The 21,958-nt window shown below is 41.0% G+C and overlaps 1 protein-coding gene across 1 annotated transcript in view; it reads right to left on the reverse strand.

Moving 5' to 3' along the window:
- Nucleotides 1-21,604, reverse strand: part of drosha (drosha ribonuclease III) — a 127,934-nt gene extending 106,330 nt beyond the window's left edge. The window contains exons 1-13 of the mRNA XM_061064876.1: nucleotides 21,421-21,604; nucleotides 19,047-19,908; nucleotides 18,883-18,951; nucleotides 16,699-17,017; nucleotides 15,236-15,377; nucleotides 13,952-14,112; nucleotides 11,984-12,064; nucleotides 9,816-9,902; nucleotides 9,097-9,183; nucleotides 6,728-6,799; nucleotides 6,293-6,374; nucleotides 4,732-4,806; nucleotides 2,163-2,332 (exon numbers count right to left, since the gene is read on the reverse strand). Coding sequence (XP_060920859.1) covers nucleotides 2,163-2,332; nucleotides 4,732-4,806; nucleotides 6,293-6,374; nucleotides 6,728-6,799; nucleotides 9,097-9,183; nucleotides 9,816-9,902; nucleotides 11,984-12,064; nucleotides 13,952-14,112; nucleotides 15,236-15,377; nucleotides 16,699-17,017; nucleotides 18,883-18,951; nucleotides 19,047-19,906 — 2,205 coding nt within the window. The 5' untranslated portion in view covers nucleotides 19,907-19,908; nucleotides 21,421-21,604. The remainder of the gene's footprint in view (nucleotides 1-2,162; nucleotides 2,333-4,731; nucleotides 4,807-6,292; nucleotides 6,375-6,727; nucleotides 6,800-9,096; nucleotides 9,184-9,815; nucleotides 9,903-11,983; nucleotides 12,065-13,951; nucleotides 14,113-15,235; nucleotides 15,378-16,698; nucleotides 17,018-18,882; nucleotides 18,952-19,046; nucleotides 19,909-21,420) is intronic.
- Nucleotides 21,605-21,958: the final 354 nt, after the last annotated feature.

Genomic DNA, 21,958 nt, shown 5'->3' on the forward strand with positions numbered 1-21,958 from the left:
AGTTATTTTCAGAGGAGATACTTGATTTCTACATTTAAGTGTGAAAAATCACATATAAAGACTTTAATATTAATTTTTGGGCGTTTGTTTGCCTTTATTTGGAGAGGACGGTGGTGGATAGAGTTGGAAATCAGGAAAAAGAGGGGAGGGGAGACATGCAGTAAAGGGAGCCACAGGTCGGATCTGGACCCGGGCCGCCCGCTAGGAGGAATTTTGCCTCTGTACATGGGGCGCGACCCAACCACTAGGCCATCTACCCCACTTAGCACATCTTGAACTCTTTTCTTGAAGGTTTCTGACGTAGATACGTTATATTCACTCAGTGGAGGTCAGTCCATGAACATCAGTTATACATTGAACAGTGTGCTAGGAAACATTGTCCTTCCTAACAAACATCTCAAAACAACACATCTGATGGTGGCCTTAGATGTCTGCATAACACTGTTCCTGTAGGTTCATTCAGTGGACAGTAAATACAGTTTCAAAAGACTGTGGGTGGAGTAATAGCGTCATGGTGTTCCTGCATGTTTTTGATACTCCTTCTCTCATGCTGTGTTTTTGCAGATCTTGTGTAATTTGTGTTGTGTTGCATTAGTATGTGTGCTATTCTGTTTATGTGTAGATGTCTTTTTCTCTTGTTTTGTTTTGTTTCCAGCTGAATGTTTGGCAGAACTTTGAGTCCAAGACAAATTTTCCCCAAAAGGGACAATAAAGTGTAACGTATGGCAAATCAAATCAGACAATCTGTCTTACTGTACTGCCAATTCATAACAAATCTGAAAAAAAAAAAAACTACGGCCCGACTGCCAGATATCAGTCAGATGGATGTTTTTCAAAATGAAACAAAAACTGACTGGTTGCTGATTTTCAAACTAACTCTTCTCTTTTTATAAACTTTTCATCATGAAATATCTTCGTTTTTTTAATTGATTGATTGATTGATTGATGGATTAACAGAACTTCATTCATAGAAAAAGTCTGACATTTTGACAACTTCATGTCGTTTACCTCCCTTTCACCGTTTTATTTTTCATTTTATCTTATCATGTCAATTATGAGAAGCTATTTAAAGACCCCTTGTGAACTGCACTACCTAGGTTACGAGCTAAAATGGAACATGTATAAATGTCTGGCAATTATTCTGATGTTATGTTGTTGATGTTTTTTTCTGTTGAAAAAATAATAAAAAAAATGTAGTGGCAATAAAAAAGAAATAGTCTGATATGTGTCAGAAAAAAAACATTTTCAAACACCAGATAAACACTCAGAGGCCTTCAACGTGCTGCGATTCAGCTCCGTGATATTTCAAGGATCTTCGAGTAAGCATTTAATAAAATAGTTCTTCCTTTTCTTTTTATAATCTTTTGGACTTAATGAACAGGTTAATTGAAAAAAATAAGTGAGAGCTGAATCAGAGCTGCGGTCGTACTTAAAAGTCACGGGTGACGCAGGTAAACTGCTGGGAATGAAAGGAAAATATGTCCTCATTTGAAAACCAGTCACTTAACTGTATAAAACAAGGTTTTGCTTGTTTTGTTACTTTAAATCAAAATGTTTTTTGAGTGACGTCGTAGATAACCACTGCTGACCCCTGCTTTTCCTCAGGTAAGTTGTATCTTTAAGCGCACGCGGGGTAAGTCTCTATAGATGACCTTTTTTAATAGACTTAGTTTGACTGGCAGACCAATCTTTAACTTGAGTCGAGGGATTGAGGACTATTATACTCCCACCTAAGTGGAAACCCTGACAGCAACAATTCAGCGCTGCCAGGAGGAGCGGTTGACTCAATAACTCACCCACGCCAAAAGGTTACACAACCATATTCACTGTTCATATGCAACCTTTAAGCTAGCAATGACATCTTCACCTTTCCCCAGACACAATTACTGTACATCCTTTAAAAATATGGAGCAGACAGGAAGGTTAACCCACTTGATAGTGACATAAACACTTCGTCCAGAACACTGTTGGATGACAGCAAACGCCCTTGGGGATAATAGGTGAGGTTGCTAATGTCACGGGCTAACAGGAACAGTCTTATTCCTGCAGTGTCAGGGGGGGGGAGGGGGGGGACTGGGGGGCGGGGTGTGAGGGGGCTGCCCTTGAGAAAACAGACAAGGCCACCTCCTGTCCGCGCGCAGAGAGGCTGAGGCCTCACTCACCATGCCCGGGTTGGTGACGATCATGCCCTTGCACTCCTCCGCGTATTTCTGCCACTCCAGCTCCTCCCACTGCAGCATATCTGCAATCTCCTCCTCGGGGACCAGCGGCTTGCTGCTTCGCAGGACGTACAGCAGCACCTGATGCATGGACAGCACCTCCTTCCCCCCGTCTAAGACAATTAATGGAGATGAAAACACACAGGGAGTGAATGCATGTATGCAAAAAACAAACATCCAGAGGGTCTGTGGTTCACCAGGGATTTATGACATGTCATCTTTCTAGCTACAGTTTGTGATATTTGTTTCCCCACAAAGGAATTTCTTGCTTAACATCAAAAAACAGACCTAAAAACAAAGGTTAATGTTGTGAGGAAATCTTTGTTGAGAAGCTGCAACTGCTATTTTTATCCTAATTAATCCGTCCATTGTGTTCCGTCCAACTTGTAATTTAAAGAAATCACAAAACCAGAAATAAAAATAAACTCTTCACAATTTTTCCAGAGCCCAAACTTTCATCTTCAGCCAATTTTGTAAAGAAGACTCTGCATCTACCGATCAAAGAAAAACACCAAATCTGCAACTGACCGATGCTGGAAGTCAATAAATGTTTGAAGGTTTCTCCTAGAGAAGTGACACAAACTATGTATCAAACGTGTCTGACCTCCTCAAACTCTATGCTGTGCAAATGTTCCCCGTATTTCTCTGGAGCTGCTCAGGTGAACAGAGTCACAGATGTCCTACGGTACTTCAATGCACATAATAAAACCCCGTGTGCAATAACGTTCAAATCTGCATTAAAAGAACGAGTAGTGAGCAGCCGACAGGCCGACACAAACGGAGAAGTACAGCCAGGCAATGTGCATGCAACACAGCAGGTCAAATGGAGCTTGTTTAATAGACACTCATGCAAAATTGATTGACCTCCATTTAGGAGCGTTCAAACGGACAGTCACACAAACATCCACCGCCCCTCGCTCGCCCCCTGGAAATGCATTAAAGACAATATCAAATGCATACCCACACACACACTCCCACTGGAACTTTCCAAACATCATCATGCTCTCACTGTAACTCCCCGTCTCCTCTCACTCTCTGCCTCTGCACAGATCACATCACAAACATCCGATTGGACAGTTTTTTTCTTTTCTTTTTTTTTGTGCTTTTGTGAAAAAAAAAAAAAAAAAAAAAAAAAAGGCAGATAAGTGTTTGTAGCAGACTGAATTGGGAGAGCTGGGAGAGAAATTGTTTTTTGATGGAAATAAGGTAGGAGGCACGACTGTCATAACAAAACACGGGCAAGCGATGTGATAGTGCACCAGCACCATCATGTGTAGCAAAGATGAAACACCATGCAGACACACAGCAGCTCAAGCACACATCCTAACACAAACATGGACAGCAGCAGCATGCAGACAGGATGCAAGGATTATTACATTATTGGAGATAAGCAGCTTCTTTTTTTTTTTTTTGCTGGATCAGATTTGACCTTAAAGTCTATGAGAAGTGTGACCAGCAGAGAGAGACAAATTCCAGCAGGTTCTGTGTCAGAGCCAAGTTACACTCATACATGTTAAAGTAAATAAATAAGCAGTGTCATTATGGGTTGAAGGTTAATCTTTATTTTAGGGATAAGTTAAGTTATAAAATGTATTAAAAGTCAGCTAAAAGGTAATTTGATTTAATTCATGTGGATTTTCTGTAAAGTTAAAAGCAGTATGGTATTGCTGTTAGAGCAGTGAGGTAGGTTACCGTCACTTTAAGAGAGAGAGCTCTTTAGTGCTGTGGGAGGGTTAGACTGGTTTCAGGTAGTTGAGGATCAATTAAGCACTGAGCCCACATGGTTTCTTTACCGTACTATAGTTCATTGATTAGGAGAAACTTGACTTTGAATCATCCAGTAAGATTGTTTAACAAAACTGTGGATTAAAGGAATTTGTTTTATCAGTTTTACTTCGGAGTCCTGTGGAAGTTTGTTCCTCTTCAAGTGAACATAGACGAGTAAATCCAACGCCATTTGATCTTCAACCCACCTCATTCTGTTTCCATCAAGCGGTCTGGTTCTGTATTCTGTGTTCTTTGTAAGCATTTCCACTGTCCAAAGTTGGGATTGGTACCAATATACTGATCTGTACTGTCCTGCTTTTTTGCTAATCTTCTGTTGAGGGTGCCAATCATACCGATGTGACCCTAAATGGTGCAGCTAGACACAATGCAGGATGTGATTGGTCGAAAGAATCATCACCTCCTGTGCAGTAGTAAAGGAAATACACCAAACGCGCCATGTTTAAATATCCTGTGGATTTTGAGAAAGTAGTTGCGACTAATATCAGCGTGCAGCACCGCCCTACGGACGACCTTGGAGGCACAGACCTCAGCTGAACGTCCTCCATTGTTGTCCTCGTCCTACACTGTGTCGCGCTGCTATGATGTCACGCCATTACAGACGCGGATATCGACATCCTGCAGACAGCTTCCAGTCAGGGTGCTATCTGCCGGATCAGGGTTCAACGTACCAAACTCTACTGAACCAAACTAGGCCGCTTGGTGGCAACGGGGTCTTAAGTCTCACCTGGTAAGAATCGAACAAAACGGGGCATGAAATGAAACTGCTGGCATCCAGACTCCTCGTTTTCATCTTCAGGACCTGACAGAGGAAACACATGAAGAGAGTTTGTTGTTACTGTTTGAGAAAATCAATCTGAAAGCGTATCCATGACTGTGAGAGTGAAACAAAATGCTCTTTATGAGTCAGGATGATTTAAAATGATTGAAGAGTTGACTTTCATTAGATTATAATATCATGTAACATAACAGGGTTTCCACTTCAGAATTCCAGAGGCTCAAAGTTTTGATCTTCTGTGTGGATGTCTCTGACCATATTAAACATCCTGGTACTCAGAGCATGTTACCTATTGTGTAATTAAATGGGTTTTCTAATGTTACTGTTAAACTGTGTGATGGATTATGAAAACGTTTGCTATTATGTTGCCAGGCGTTAAATGTGGGATTGTCAAGCAAGCCCTAAAGGAAAACTAGAGGCTGTTGACTTGATGCTTTACAGAGTGAAAGCATCAGCATCTATTCTCTCAAGCATACAAATAATTACTCTTTGTGTATATGTGGGTATGTGTAAGTGTTTTGTTTTTGTCCCTAATCTGATTTTTGTATCATATTCATGATTGTTGATACAGCTGTTTTGTCTCTTGTATTCCTTGTTTTTATTTTTTTAATCTTCAATGTAAAGCACATTGAGCTTACCTGTAATGAAATGTGCGTCATAAATAAACTTATATTCTATTCTGTTCTATCATAGCATGAATTTAACACTCAAAATCATCTGGAAAGAGTTCAATAAATGTATTTTCATAAAGTCTCCGGTGATTTAGAAACAGAAATATTTGTCAAGTTATCCTTCTCATTCTCATTCAGACAGAAATTGTAAGAATCCAGTAGAAACCTCAGATGATTTCAGTAAATGATTGAACTGTTATGTAGGGTATCTGCAGTGTTGAATGTGACTCAAGTAGAGGATCACGTCCTCGAGCTCATCTGACGCGTACCACTTTAACACAAACGTCATTTGGAAGCTGAATTTTCATGAATTCATACATTTTGGTAACTTTGTGAATGAACCATTTAAATCTGTCTACCATCTAATAGTAACTCTTCTCTTAGGTTGAAGCTGCAACCATATCTATGTAAAACATCTCATAGCAGCAGAGTTATATTTGGTTTGGAGCCGACTGTCTGTTGTGAGCAAAGGTTTGCTAAGAATGAAATCTGACATCTACGAGTCAAGCTGATGTCTTCTTTCCTGCCTTATAGAGATGTACCAAAGTAGCCAAGAATTTGTAGGATGTACCTTCTAGCAGAATATAAGCAAGTCTGTGAACATAGAAACTTTGTCAGTACTTTGTCGGTTCGTGATTGTTAACAATTTGTGTTCTGTTGTAACTGTCTGACCTCGGCCGTTTAAACCGCGTTGTAATCCACAGTCTGTTTCACGATTTCATCACTGAATTTATACAGCAGCGACAACCCCGACCCGACAGAAGCAAAAGTAACTTGTGAAACGTAAAGCTGCCAAGTCTCTTCCTTAAAAACCGGCCTCTTTGCATTTCGACTCGTACCTGTCAGGTTCCAGTCGTACAGCTCCAGAACGTCCTGGAACAAGTAGGAAGCAAACAGCTCCAGGCCTCGGATACAGTAGTTCTGCCCACAGGGAGAGAGAGAGAGAGAGAGAGAGGGAGAGAGAGAGTGTACTCTGTGAGCGTACAGTAAGAAGAAGAGATTCATAAAAAAAGAGCTTAAATACTGCTATGAAGAGTACTATAATGTAGATATGGCTGATAGGTAAATCCTGTTCTCTAACTTTATCACATAAGCCACTTTATCGACGTAATCAGAATCTATTTTCCCTCTTCTACGAGGATTAGCACCCCGGGCTCACCCAGGCACCGAGGTGTGAGGGTTACACGTGGGCTCAGCCGTTTGAGATAAAAACAAAAAAAAGAGTGAGAAAGAGCCGAGAGATAAAGCTGGAGGGGGGGGGGGGGTTTACCGACCTCCGGTGTCATCTCCTCTATGAAGTGGATGGTGTAATCTATGTTGAAGCGGATCACACGGCACAATGGGATCTGTGATGATGAAAGGGACAGAGGACGAGAAGAAGAAAGGACGGGCCCAGTCATTACCACGGCGTTAGGCAAGAGGTTACAGCTTTTCAAGGAAACTCATTAAAGCCTTCACCTGCTTATGCGGAGCTCAACCGAGATGGAGACAAAGAGGCACATGCATGTAAAGGAAAAGGTGTGCATGCTCACAGAAATCCACAGAGGTGAGAAGTAACAGAGTCAATCTTAGCTGTGATTTCAGTGTTACTTTAAGTAAGTGAATTTATGACAACTTGTGACTTTCACTTTGTGTTCAACTCAAATATCTGCACTTCCTAACGTCTAGACGTACACAAGCGTCAGCTGTGCAGGAGTTTGTTCGTGTTGCAGAAAAAGAGGCCGGTTCTTGTCGGTTGTTGCTCAATCCTGTTTACTGACAAAATGCTGCTTATGGAAGTGTTAATAAAAAAAAGAGGTCATGCTGTTGTGTTGAACAGGAACATGCTGTGATTGTGTTTTCCACTTGTGCCTTTGACTGAATCCCAGAAGTGTTCATATTCAATACAACCACAGGCTGAATAAAAAAAGACGAACGTCATGACAGCTCTTGGAAAAAGTGATGCCAAAACATTTGAAGCTCCCCCTGCTGACTGGCTGCAGTATAGGTCATAAGCTCCGCCTCCTCCAAACCAACAGGACATGGGTGAAACGAGATGTAAAACACATGTTGCTCAGCATGGTTTGGTTTCCAAACAGAGTTCAAAGAGTCATCGCCTGCAGCAGGGGGTATTTTTTTTGGCTTCAGTGTTGTACGATGAGAGTAGGAGGTGAAGATGCATCGTCCATCTTTATATTCAGTAAATGAGTACAACAGCAGACCCTCCTGTGTGATATCCAGGATAAAAACTAAAGGGGGACGGGGCCTTTGCTGTCAGAGCCCCCGGACTTTGGAACAGCCTGCCAGAGGAGATCAGACTTGCAGATTCAGTCCCTTGTTTTACATCGAGACATTCTTTTATAAAAAATGCTTTTACTCTGTGATTTTGGTAATTGTTCTTATTTTTATTTTATTAGTCTGCTTCTTTAATCTCTTGCCTGTTGCTTTAATTGTCTCTCTGCTTTTATTTTCTGTTGTAAAGCACGTTGTTACTTGTATAGAAAAGTGCTATACAAATAAAGTATTACTACTATTTTGACTGTGACACTCACTCACTCACACACTCACACACACACACACACACACACACACTAAATAGATAAGCCTGCTCTTCTGTGTATAATCTCCCCTGTTACACGGTCTTTGTTGTGCGAGCGCTGGGGTCCATTTTAAGAGATTAACCTGGGCACACACATTTATTCTCGCCCATCCCAGGCGTTAACTAGCAGGGGGGGGGGGGGGGGGGGCTAATATCACCACGCTCTGAGGCTCCTAATCCCCCCGCGCTGCCACGAAGCGTTTACCCCCAGCTTTTAACAAGGGCTGCTTAAATTATCCAGTTCAAATCGTCCCCTAATCCTCGTGGCTCTTCTCTTCAAGCTAGACGGATATTGACCGAGTAAGTTTATTATTCAAACATGCAGAGGAAAACGTAGGCTGCCGACAGCACATGTGTGTGTTTAGGCACGGAAATATTCACACTTTGAACCCGTTTTCAAGAAATTTGGTGCCCCCCCCCTTATTGATTTCCTCCTGCTTTTAAAGCGTCTTCTCGGAATGAAAAGTCAAATGGCTGCAGAAAAAAAAGAGAGCGAGAGAGGCTCCTTTCAAGTCATGACCTCTCTCATGTTCGATAGTCAGTGACGGGGGCGTTCAAAAGTGAGGCAGGGGACTCTGCAGCAAGGTCAGCACAGTGAGAGGAGCACTTTGTCCGAGCAACAAAGAAGCCGACCCCGAAGCCAAAAGCCCATTTGAAGTTATTTTTGAGGAGAGAGGAGTTAAAGGAGGGGGGAGGGGGGAGGGGAGGGGGGGCAGGGCGGGGTTCTCTTATATGCTGATCTACTGAAAATTATACAGTATGTGTAGCAGCAGGGCGGGGGTCAAATGTGGTTAAAGTGGTGAGAGAGCAGTGGTCAAGAGGAGTAAAAAAAAAAAAAGAAAGATCATGGACACAGCAGAGCTTCAAACATGACAAAAAAAGAGCAAAATCCAAATCAGACGAGGGTGAGAACCAGAACTGCGTTAACTAGTCTGAACTATTATAAAAACATTATTATTCCAGAAACAAAGACTGCGCAATGAAACATACAATTAAATATTTTGGGATGTAAAAATGAAGGCAGAAAAGAGTTGAGATAGAGAAACCAAACGAGAGCAGGCTTACACTAGTGAGAGGTTTGTGGGAGAAAAGAGAGAAGCCTTCAAACAGATACTCGTGGTCATCGTACTCGATCACCGTCGGCCTGTCCGTCTGAAACACAAAACAGCAGCAAACATTTACCAACAGGTAGCAGAGCCATAAATATACACACTTTGACTGAAGGCATTGCACTGAATTAGGACCCGACCGATATGAGATATTCAGGGGCCGATACAGATTTCGATATTGGGGAGGAAAGAAAAATCTGGTGCCGATATAACGGCCGATATCTTTCTTAGATCTACAGTAAGTTGGATCTGTAGAGATAAATATAAACATTTATTGTGTCCTCAAATGCAGTTATCAAACACTTGTGTAAAAGACAAGATGTTCTCTCGATTGGAACGTAACTGTGCATGTTTGTGCATCACCGCTCGACACTCTGCAGAGTTGTAATCTATAAGCTGGTGAAAGAGAACTGCTAGTGTAACGCAGTGAAACTCAAATGAAATGCTTTTTTAATGTGGAATATATCTAGTAATATCGGCGCATATCTGCGATACCGATACTCACTGGATGTTCTAATATCGGCCGGCTGATTTATCTGTCAGGCTCTACAGTCAATCAAATGTATTTAACATAGTGAACAATCAGAATTAATTCAATTAATCAATTACGTAATGCAATTCAACAATCTACAGATAGCATACATACAAGTATTCTGGTATTTTAAAGAGACATACCAGGAAGTTGGTGGGCGGGGACACGGTGATCCTGTAGTGAAACAGTTTGCCTGAATTGTTGTTCATTATTCGGCATTGTTTGACGGACTGAAAGAGACACACACAAGTCAAGAACCGGCATGTTAGTTATTATATTTTCATTTATTATACTGCTCACACCTGAGAGCACTCTTTACTCATATTACACATCTACAAAAAAGTGATGTAAAAATCCACTTTTTTGTCTACATACCCTTTTTTTTCTTCTGTTTTCACAACAGAAGAAAAAGAAATAGAGTTCAAAATGAACCCGGACAACTTGTTGGACCAGTTTACGCAATCCTCAAATTTTAAAAATGATGCTGACCCACACTTCTTCACCTTCTTTTAACAATTTTCTAAAATCAATTTAGAGAATGGGATCCAAGAAAAGCTTTGACCCCATCTGTTTGTTTGTTTGTTTTGTAGCTCACCTGAAACATGGTTTAAGAGAAATGTCATTTACAAAGCTTACACAGACTACCAAAGACTTCTTCTGTGGTTGTTCTTAATTTAGAAAAACAGCAGAGAAAAGCATTCAGTCTGAACTCAAACAGTGGATAAAAACATCTTTCACATATTTCTTCAGACGTCTGAGCAGCGATGTAGAGAAACCCGGTGACTGAAAAATGTATTTGACATGATTTGAATGAAAACAGTGATAAGCTGAATAAAGTCCCTGAATGATTACTAACATTTTCAGTTCTGCAGACGTAATGAGCAGTTAGTCAACTGAGTGACAAAATAATGATGGCAAACCCTGTACTTCACGTCATCCTGACAAAAACATATTTTTTTTTAAGAGAAGAACCTGATGTGACTTTTAAACCTCTGAACAAATGTCTGTGGACTTCAATACATTCTCAAACACATGACAGCTTTCATTAATACTTAACACTGATTTCTACTTTTATGGAATATTAAAGGAATGTAACCAACATACCAACCATTTTTACATGTGTAACATGCCACCAAACTTTCTACCAAGTTGAACAGTAACTTACATCTTAATACTGCACTGTTATCTGCTTAATATTTTTATTTATTTATTTATTTTATTTATTTTATTTATTTTATTTATTTTATTTATTGTATTTATTGTATTTATTTTATTTATTGTATTTATTTTATTTATTTTTTATTATAGTAACACCCAATAGACAAACAAAAACACAAGAGGTACACTTCACCTCTCCATAAAGCCAGGACAAAACAAAACACAGTAAAACAAAGGAAAAACAAACAAAACAAACAAAACAAAACAAAAATGAACAAAAAATAAAAATAAAAATCTGCTTAATATTGAATTAATTTAGTGTCCTTTTCCCCGTTTAAAGTTCCATTTCCGGGTCTTTTTGTCGTTATTGGATAGGACAGAGTAGGAAACAAGGTCGAGAGTGTTCTGGGAAAGGAGCCACAGGCCGGTCTCAAGCAGAGGGCGCCCCCCCCCCCCTACATGGGGCGCGACCTCACCGCTAGGCCATCTGCGCCCCTATTCATGTGCTTTTAACTGACTTTTTTAAATATTTAATAGATTTCTCTCCATTTCTTTTACTATTTGAATTGCCTCTGTGTTTAAAATGTACTACATAAATAAAGCTGCCTTGCTTTGCCTTGCCTGATGTTAAAAAAGCTTCTGAGGTTAACACTCATTAAGCGACCTATGACCTCCAACAGTCACTTAACGGCAACAGAAGGGGAAATCGACTTTCCCCTCCTTTGGAACAAACCCTTAATTTCTCCTCGGACATAAATGGTGAAATGATTTCCAAACACAGCAGTGATATCACACCTTTGAAAAGCACGAGGTTGATAGACTATATTTTTCTTAAATGAGTCACACTGGTCAGCTGCGGATAGAATCATGTGGGCGCTTTTCTTCCAAAAACACACGAGGGCCTGAAAATGAAATCTCGGCACCTGGCAGAATAATCGATGAGTGCAGATCAACTCCCCTGTCAAATTCTTCCAGATGTAATATCATCATTTGGCTCTTTGTGATTATAAAAATCCTATTGTCCCCTATAATACAAATGGAAAACTGGCCGCTGTACAGAGAACACATTCAGGTGCACTGGAATAACGTCCTTGCCCCCCTGTGGCACCGCTTCAAGGTTATGAAAGTGTGATTTATTCACGGCGTGTCATACCTCCTCCCCCGGGTAGATGCTGTGGCGGATCCCCGTACGTCTGGCCTTGGCACTGCACTTACACAAGGGACCATCATTCATCTGGACAGAAAGGAAATACGTAAATCAGACACAGCTGATTCACTTGCCATGTAGAACACGGAGGCAGCTGAACGTTTCACGTTCTCAAAAGTGCAAACTCCTGCACTCCTGTTTTTTGTTTTTTTTACTTTGGCACTACGTGACAGTTCCTGCGCCGTGTGAAGGTAAACTATGGCAACAGCATTTCACTGACTGACATTTCTTTAACAGTTAGAAAAATGACATTCAATCACATCAATAATGTTCGATCACTCTCCTCACCGTGCGGCTCGACATCACACCACAAACTGTCTCGTCTTATGAAGTCATTGATCTTCCTTTATTAACTTCAGAGCTTTAAAAAACCTCCCAGAGAGGATTCTAAACCTGCTGCTCTCAATTAAACAAGTTTTATATCATGAGGTTGTCTACATTATTGATCCGAGCGCAGGTGTTGAAATGAATTTGTGAAATGCTTTAATGAATTTATGTGATATGTGATTTCTTCAAGATGCTTCCTATTATTCTGGCAGTTTCTCATCTAAGATTTTGAGATTTAATCATAATATATCCACTGATAGAATTTATTTGACACATAGAAGATGTTGATAAGGATAGATCAGACTTGGCTGCATGTACAGAGGAACATTAGGAGAACAGTATGAACTGATCAGTGCCCTCTGCTGGACAAACCATGTAATGGAGACAGTAGGTGCAGCAGGTCGATGCACATTTATTTTCTATTTTGGTTGAAATCGTTACAGTTGAACATTAGTTAATGAATTGTTCACAAAGTGTGTGATCTAAAAAAGTGTAAATGTCAATGTTGTGTGTGTGTGTGTGTGTGTGTGTGAATACAATTTTAAAGACTCTTAATTATCAGTGGCCATCTTCAACATGTTCTCTTTTAAACTCAGAAATTAAATCTGTGTTTGAAATCTAAAGGTTAGAGGTTAATTTCCATTAGTTTTTTTATTTATGTCAATATTCTGGTACAAACATGCTTCTTCAATGAGAAACACTGGCTGATGTTTTTCTGCTTTTCTTCATGCAGAGATAAGAAACAATTACTTTCATGGTTTACTGCTTTGTGTTATCACTATGATCTACTAAAGTCTGATTACGTCATGAAAAACAAAGTACAGCCGCATTCACACCTTCACAAAACTCTTGTAGTTTTTTCGGGTTGAGCTGCATGTGTGAACGTAAACAGACAAAATGTTCTACTCAGACTTTATCCAGAGATTCTCATATCAGCACTTCTAGTTATTTATAAAATCAGGAGAGCGAGTGGAAGAGGTTGGGACGTTAAATCCTTGTCATCGATGATCGATGAGACTGTATGCATGTGACTGGTCTGATCTCTGTGCACGTAATTAAACTGCTGCATTCTGTTTTCTGTTCTCCAGTATGTTCTTCTCCTCTCTTTTTTTTTGATATTGTGATGAAGTCCAACTGCAGGTAGCTTTGATATGAAGGTAAATATTCTCATTATATCATCGTATAGCGATCTTTGTTGCTTTTTTCTGCAACTTTCATGTCATTTTACGTCATGTCTTGCCTCAGGAGACCCTCCACACCCCCTCCTGTTCGACAGGGATAGTCTCCCGCTGTGAGGTGCATGTGTGAACAACCAGATCAGGAGGAATTTAGGAGCAGTTCCTGAAAATCTCTAAGATTTTCTCAGGAGTGCATAATGTGAAAACAGCTTATAAAACAGAATATTTCAGCTATTGTCGAGGGTTACATTTTTGTCTATTAATGCCTAATGTTGTGTAATCTAGACTTTCATCAGCCACTTGTTATATCTGCAGAGAATTACAGAAGATTAAAGAAAATAAAAAGGGGGTGAATGAAGATTTTTGTTACATAAAATGTTACACAGGAGTGCAGAGGCGGGCTACAAACCTGCCCCGGGTCGTTGTACCACAGCTCCTCGTGCAGCCGGTCGGGGTGAGCTTTCTTCCTCTTGATCTCGGCGATGACATCAAACACCTCCGAGTCGGAGCTGCTGGAGCAGGTGCTTCCTTCAGCGTCTGACTCACATTCTGACTCACTGCTGCTGTCATCTGGATCCAAAAAAAAAAAAAAAGGTTCTTTAATCATCGGGGCTGAAAGCTGAGACACAATTCGGTCGAGTGCTTAAGCTCTCTCTCTCTTGATGCATTATAAACCACCAAGTCTCAGTGCTGTCAAAAAAAACGCTTTCAAACTGTGAGCGCTCACTCTGAATCAAGCCTCCCCGTGTCGATGAATGATTATCCTCTGAAAGCTGATGATACAGCAGAGTTTTGGATGTGTGAGCTCATTTGGATTTCCTTCATTTTTTATTTTATTTTTTCAGGAAAGCAAACAACATGACAGATCCATTGTTTAGAACAATTCAATTCAAGACCTAAATTGATCAACGGGTCTAAAAATGTTTAGTTTTTAACCACACTCTCTCGATTTCTTCTCGGCTGTTCAGTTTGTAGATTCTAAGCCAAACAAAGTCTTCAATTCTTATCAGCATTATTTAGTTCAAGTACTCGATTGTGAAGTCAGTGCCCGGAGCATCATATTAAGCTAAATTAGATCTCCTTTCGGCGAGACTCGTGTTACTGCGGTGCTGGAAAAAAAGACAATGGGGGCCGACAGCCGTGCAGATAACATCACCAACACTGAACTTAATCTCTGCCTCAGTCTGATGCACGGCTGAGGAGAGACAACAAGTTCTGTACGCATATCAATTACAAGAAAGATCGGCAACAGATGTGTCAGCTGTTGTTGTTGTTCAGTCGTTGCGTTTATCCAGAACATCGAACACGCTTACAATAATGACAAGGATACAGAAAATGAAGGATAGAAATGAGTTTTATGAAGCGTCTTATTGAGTCAATTTGACGACCTAAGTCTGCAAAAGTCTAGAGCAATTCAAAACAGATTGATGGTCGCCCTGTGCACAGCCGTGCTACTCATCCGGGGTGCAGATAGAGCGGGAACAGATCAGAGTAAGCCAGCGCTCACCAGGATTGTTCTAGGTGTGAGATCAGTGAAGCAGATTTGACTTTAAGGCCACAAAGCCGAGCCCCTACTTACAGCTGTTATATCCACCGACTTCCCTTAGCAACACAAGTCAAACTATAGGACCATTCACACGTCGTAAAAGATTCTGCTGACTGATTATTGTGCTGGTTCTGCAGGAGGACTCACCTGGGTCTTCGTCCAGTTTGGTCTTGGGCGGGTCCCACTTTGGTCGAGCAGCCTTCGCTCTCTCCTGCCTCCTCAGCAGCTCTTCCTCGAAGCGCTCGTACAGATCCCGCAGCTTACTGGTCCCCACCACGGTGGAGTCTCCCTAAACAAAAAGAAGACACAGAACATGAACCTCTCTGACTCTCTCTTTTGACTTCACTTTTAAATACACAGAACAACAATTTCACTTTTAATAAAAAGCAGGGTCCAGGTGTTTGTTGTCTGATGTCTGTGAAGAGTTTACACTGTTCAAAACAAACCTGCAGTTATGTGCTAAACTCCAAAGGAAAGTGTCTTCATTGTCACAGCAGAAAAAAAACCCAGAGTGTACCCGATCAGTTCATGTAGGAGCGGAGAAATGAAGCCAGGCTCCCTCCGTGTCTACACTTTGGTTTCATTGAACGACGCGACAGATACGTGGCGTAAAGTGCAACTTGTGGAACGGAAGAAGCTGATGACAGCGTTAAGGAAACACTCGAGACGCTGCAGGTAAAGGTCAGAGTTTTTAAGAGGAATATCCAAAAGATTCAAAGACACCAGAAAAAGCATGTGAGAGGAGAGGTGGTGATGTGGAAAGCTGAGACTGAGGCAACTTTTAGGAGCGCTCTCTATAAAGTGATGAAGGGGAAGAGTAAGGCAGCAAAACGTTTTGTTTGTTTTTTGTTTTTTTTAACCTTTATTTTACCAGGCAGAATTGTTAGAGATCAAATGACCTGTTTTTCGAGCAAGGCCAAAATGGCAGCAGCAAAAAAGAAATATAAGACAAACCCAAAAAGAAAGCACAGACATGAGAAAGAGACAAATACAGTCCAGAAGGTGAAGAAGAAGAAGGAGGAGGAGGAGGAGGAGGAGGGCAAGATCATGTTAAACAAAGACAGAGCATGCAACCTGACGTGCCGCCATCTTGGATTGCCATCTTTGTTACGCAGCTAATGGACGTCCAGTGATTCAGCAGTTTTGATGAAGGTGAAAGGTGGGCCTGTGTCCCACCTAGCATTTTTTCTTTCTGATCACCAGCATCTTTTTTTTAAATTGTTTTCAAAGAGCAGAGAGCGTTTTCAGCAGCAGGCGGCCACAAGGAGAAAAGGCAACGCACCCAGCATATTTTTTTTCTGAGCGCTCTGCTTTTTTTTTTTTTTTGTGCGGCCGCTCCGAGCGCTCAAGTTGAAAATCTTTCAACTTTTCAGAAAGGCGCTGTAGACTCTTTTCCAAATGTACGAGATTCCCCCGTATTTCTGCCACGTCCTCTTTGCTCCGTGTCTGATCGGGGAAATAAATTATCTAAAATATAAAACATTCAGTAAAAAAACAACTCAGCACACAAACGCTTCATACACACCAAGACTGTAAAAACAGCTACAGGTCACCAGAAACATGAAGCTTCAGACAGGACAGACATGTAGATAAGATAATGACAACAGTACCACTTGGTCCATGGGGTCGCTGGAGTAGTAGTTCTCGGCGTGCGTGCAGCGGATCCACGCCGGTTTCAGCAGCTCCTCTTCCTCTTTCTCCTCCTCCGTCTTCTCCTTCTCCTTCTCTCTGTCTCTCTCTCTGTCTCGGTCTCGGTCCCGCTCCCTCTCTCTCTCCCTCTCTCGCTCTCTGTCGGTCGAGGCCTCCTCGGAGTCTCGGCTCCTGACCGAGACGTAGCTGCGCTCTCTGCTCGGGCCGGACGAGCTCTCGGACCTCCTCTCCCTCTCGTCCTCCCAGCGGCCGCGCTTCCTGTCTCTGCTTGAAGACCGGCTGAAAACAGATAAGGAAACAAGACAATCATCACAATTAGGGGAGGAATTTTTAACCACTTGTGACCATTTAAACGAACGCTAAAAATCACATATTTACAATTTAACCGGCTCCAATTGCTAAATGAAGACGTGATTGAAAGAGTCAAGTTCTCTCAGTTCATCTCAGCAGAGTTAACGTGTCGTCTCTCCTGAGAATGTCACAGTACCAGATTTTTTTTAAATTGGATACGGTGATAGTAAAATTCAAATTCACTTCTCGTAGCAGCCAAGAAGGCAATAACATTGAACTGGCTTAAGAGAGACCCCCCCCCCCCCCAAACCCACGAGTCTTGAAATTAGTTGTCAAAGGTATTTACATAATGGAAAAAAGATAACTTTTAAAATAAGACTGCAAAATGCCAAATGTCCTTGACAGATGGTTTCCATGGCAACACGTGATGGAGGATGTTTAGATACAGGTTGGCAAAAGGAAAATGTGGTGATATCTTAATTTATTAAAATATATACTGAGTAGGGGATGTATGGAAACATTATTTTAGTTAAAAAAAACTAAAAATTAAATCATGGTTATGTCATTGGTGATGTGTGTGTGTCACTTTTTTGTATTGTTCTGTTTTGTTTTGGGTGTGTGTGTTTTTTTTATGTGGGTTTTTTTGTTGTTATATTTTTCTCTATTACAAAGAAAATCGGGCAAACTAAGATATTATTATAACCATTTTGTTTTCTTCTTCTGCATTCTATTATTGTTTTGTATAACATTATAAAACAAAATTAATACCAATTTTGATCCAACGGCAACTAAAACAGAAGCCCTGTGCATCAAATATGATCTAATTCCCTGTTACTTTTCTTCTGCACACTGCACTAACATGTCGGTACTGAAACGTTGTGAACATATTTTGGTATCACACAGATTCTCCTCCTCTTTAGTGAAGCTTTTAAATCGTTATGAGACACCAAAAGGACGACAGAAATGTCAGTATTTGTCAACCTGTGCATCTGAATGGACCACCGCTGCTTTCTCTCTTTCACTCATGGTAACATTCAGTTTAGAATACGACAGAACATCAGTAGTTTTTTTTTTAAAGCTTTGGTCATTCTTGTTACTCGAGATCATAAAAAAAAAAACAAGATAAAGACGAGGTATCAAAAAGAATCAAAAACCATCACAGCGTTAAAATTGTCAACAACCTTCTTCTCTACTGTCAGAAACATTCTTTCTATCGACCTCGACTTAGATTTGATGTGTCACAGCATCCCAGACGGCAGTGCGTACAGTTTCTTTGGTCTCTAAAGACAAACCATTGAAATGTTTTCCATTTCCTGTTCTCTTCTTCCCACAGTTTGTTTCTTCAAATATCAAAAAATAGAAAACAGACTTTGTGAGAAGTGCGAGTTGGACGAAGTTGAAACAGAGTCCCATTTTCTTTTGCATTGTACAAAATACGACGATTTAAGAGAATCGTTGTTTCATGAAGTGAAATCTGAAATATTGGAGCGGACAGATGTGCAGAAACTGGGACGGCTGTTTAATGTTTGATGTGTTTTTAAACTTGCTAATTTTGCTTCAAAAGCTTGAAAAAGAAGACGGGATATTGTGTTTGATTAGTTTGACTTCTTGCTTTCTCTTTTTGTTTCTTGAGAATGAATATAGCTCACCTCGTGCACTCTGATCCGGGAACGTTTTTTAATTTTCATGTGAGCCACAATAATAAAATAAAAAACTAATATGTGTGAGTTGTTAGCATGCAGAGATTCCTGTTTTAACCACAATGCACAGAATTGCACATCTGGAATACAGATTGTAATGTTAAATTGATGAAGTGTGGATTAGTAATAATAAAATTAGAGCTGCGTTTGTACCTTCGAGGTCTCTTTCTGTGTCTGTCAGGCGACTGGGATCTCCGACTTTCTCTGTGTCGATACCTCTCCCTGTGAAGAAAACACACACTGTGTATAATAACTTCACAGATGGTTACTTTGAGGAGGGGGGGGGGGGGTTAGGGGGGGGTCAGATCTTCATGTACCTGCTTCTGTCCCTGCTCCTGTGTCTGGGCGGAGTCCTCCCTCTGTCGTACTCTGACCTGTACCGCCCCCCTTCCGGTCTGCCGCGCCTGTCCGGGCTCCTCCCGCGGTCCTTCCTCTCTCCAGGAAATTCCATTTTACTCTTCTCGCCGTGGCCGCCGTAGCCGTAGCCCTTCTGCGTCCTGTGCTCGTCGTGGTGATAGCCTCTCTCTGGAGACCTGCGGCTGTCCGCGGGCTTCTCAAACTTGTACTGCCCCCCGTGCCTGAAGCCGTGGTCAGGTTTGAATGTGTTGGGGCTCTGAGTGTAGCCCGGGTTGAAGGGCGGCGGAGGAGGGAAAGGAGGGTGAGGAGGGTGGGGGTAGTTCATGGAGTACGGAGAGTGGTAGCCCATAGACTGTGAAGCCATAGGGGGCGGCATGGGTGGGTGGGGTAATTGCGGCGGGGGCACAGGAGGCATCATGTAAGGGTGGTAGGCGTTTTGAGCAGACACCTGAGACCCTTGGGTGGGACCGCCCGTGGAGCTGGGGAGAGGAGGCGGTGGAAACCTCGGCGGGGGTTCGGGGAAGCCGTGCCGGACCGGGGGCTTGGGGAAAGGTGGACGCACGGGGCACTGGTTGAGAGAACTTGGAGGCTGAGAGGGGACAGGTGGAGGGTACTGCATGAAGTCGGAGTGTGCGGGCATGTAGCCAGTGTTGCCATGGTAGCCGGAAGCGGCCGGAGTCTGGGGGTCATAGTGGTACGGAGGAACAGGGGGCTGGGGGGGTGGCTGCCTCAGGTTGGTGGGGCGGTAGTTTTGAGGGGAGCCATGCTGGCCTGGAGGCATTCCTCCTCTGGGACCAGCACGATCATGATGGAAGGACATGACTGGAAACGGACAAAAAAGAAAATGAAATAAACACAAATTAAACTAGCAGCAAGTTGACGGATCAGAGGAAAAGTGAGATTTAAAAGCCCCCCTGCACCACCTGGAGAACTTCTACCACTTCTACTTTAGTGTTTTATGAAGTCTATTTCATCTTTGCTGCTTTCAACCATCTGCTGGATTATGGTTTTCAAAGATTTAAAGCAACCCCTCGCAAGTTTTTTTAAACACTTGAGTGGTTAAAAGATTCATGAATAACGCTTTTAATTCTTAATATCTGCGTGGGTGATATCGTGAAACCGACTCATCTAGTGTTGTTTTAGCACAGAATGAGATCTAAACATAAATCTACTTATTCCTTTACGACTCTGTACAACAGCTCACCTCATGTGAGCAGAGAACTGTCATCATGATAATATCTGTCTCTCCATACTGTCATCTGTTCTGCACATGTTGAATTTACAAATTATCCCTGCACTCATGTTCACTTCATTTGTCTGTCTACTCTCCGTTATATTGAATAGTTTCTGCTGATAACATGTCTACACTCATGCACTTTAACTTATGTCAGTACTGTCCATTTACTACTCTGTTTTTGCACATTTACATTCAATCTTCCATATTTAATCCTCCTATTTAAGACTAGTAATGCTTAGTTAAATCCTGGTTGTATATATTCACATTCTTAGTTTTTATATTTTTAGTGTTTATTTACTTTGTATTTAATATTATATTGTGTTTAAATTTGCTAATATTGTGTTTTTTTACTCATATTGTGTGTTTGGATAACCTGCTGCTGTAACGCCACAATTTCCCAGTTTGGGATCAATAAAGTAATTCTGTTCTATTCTATTAAATTAAACTATTAAATTAATAGATTCAATTAATTAATTAATCAGTTTTAGTGGTTTTAAGAAAATTAAATTTGATTCCAGCACCTTGAATGTGGATATTTTCTTTCCCAGTAAATTCAATAAATACATTTGAGATCTGCACATTGAAATAGTTATGACATCATGTTGGCTTTAAGGAAATGCTGATGGAAGTTTTTAAAAATGTTCATAATTCATTAAAAACAATTAATATTTATTGATTCCTGCAAAATAAAAACAATAACAGTTGCAGCCACAGATTGCATTTGTAGTTAATCTCCCATTTGCAAGAGAGACACGCAGACATCCTGATGAGTAAAAGTGCAAAGAAATGAAGCAAAAAAAAAAAAAAAATGACTTATTGATGTTATGAATTATTACGTCATCCCTCACAAACAGCTCCACACCTGAACTCATCTGCAGTCTATGGTGCTGATGTGAGCATCATTAGCCTGCTGTCAAAACACGCTACAAAACACAGGAAGGGAGGAAACTAACTAAATGATACCGGAAGATTAAACAGCAGTCCCTCTCAGTCGACATTCATTAAGTTTTATCTTTAAGCTAACAGAAACAGCTAGGGTAAGATTCACTCGCTAACATGTTAGCACACAGAGAAGGAACATTTGTGAAATAAATTACCTTTACGACTAAAGCGTACAAGCAGCAAACGCGTGTTATCCCGTCTTCAAGTCCTCGTAAATAACGAATTACTACACTATTATAAATCGTTTTGTAAATGGCTATATGGACCTTTGTGATATGTTGAGGTTTAGCACAGGCATCACGCTTTCTTAGAGACCTTGTTTCCAGCCGGAATAGTTAGAGAGAGGGACAAGGACGGGCCAATCATGTTCAGCATGGCAGTGAGTGACCAATGAGAAACGAGTACAGATTTGGAGGGCTTCTATTTACGGTGAAACACCACTGAAGAGCAGATCACTCTCGCCGTTATATTCGTACGATTTGGAGAGCTGTTATTGGAAAAATAAATATAAAACAAACCATAAACAATCATAGTGAAGGTTAAATATGAAGTAGGCTATATAAACATTGTATATATTATCCAAAAAAATTAAGAAATACGATATTAAGTAGAAATAACTAAATAAAAAACAAAAAAGCAGCAACAAGCAAATCCAACAGTTCAGGTCAAAAATATTTAATCTGCCTACAGAGT

Source organism: Labrus mixtus, chromosome 19 (assembly GCF_963584025.1).
Source record: "Labrus mixtus chromosome 19, fLabMix1.1, whole genome shotgun sequence".
NCBI lineage: Eukaryota > Metazoa > Chordata > Actinopteri > Labriformes > Labridae > Labrus > Labrus mixtus.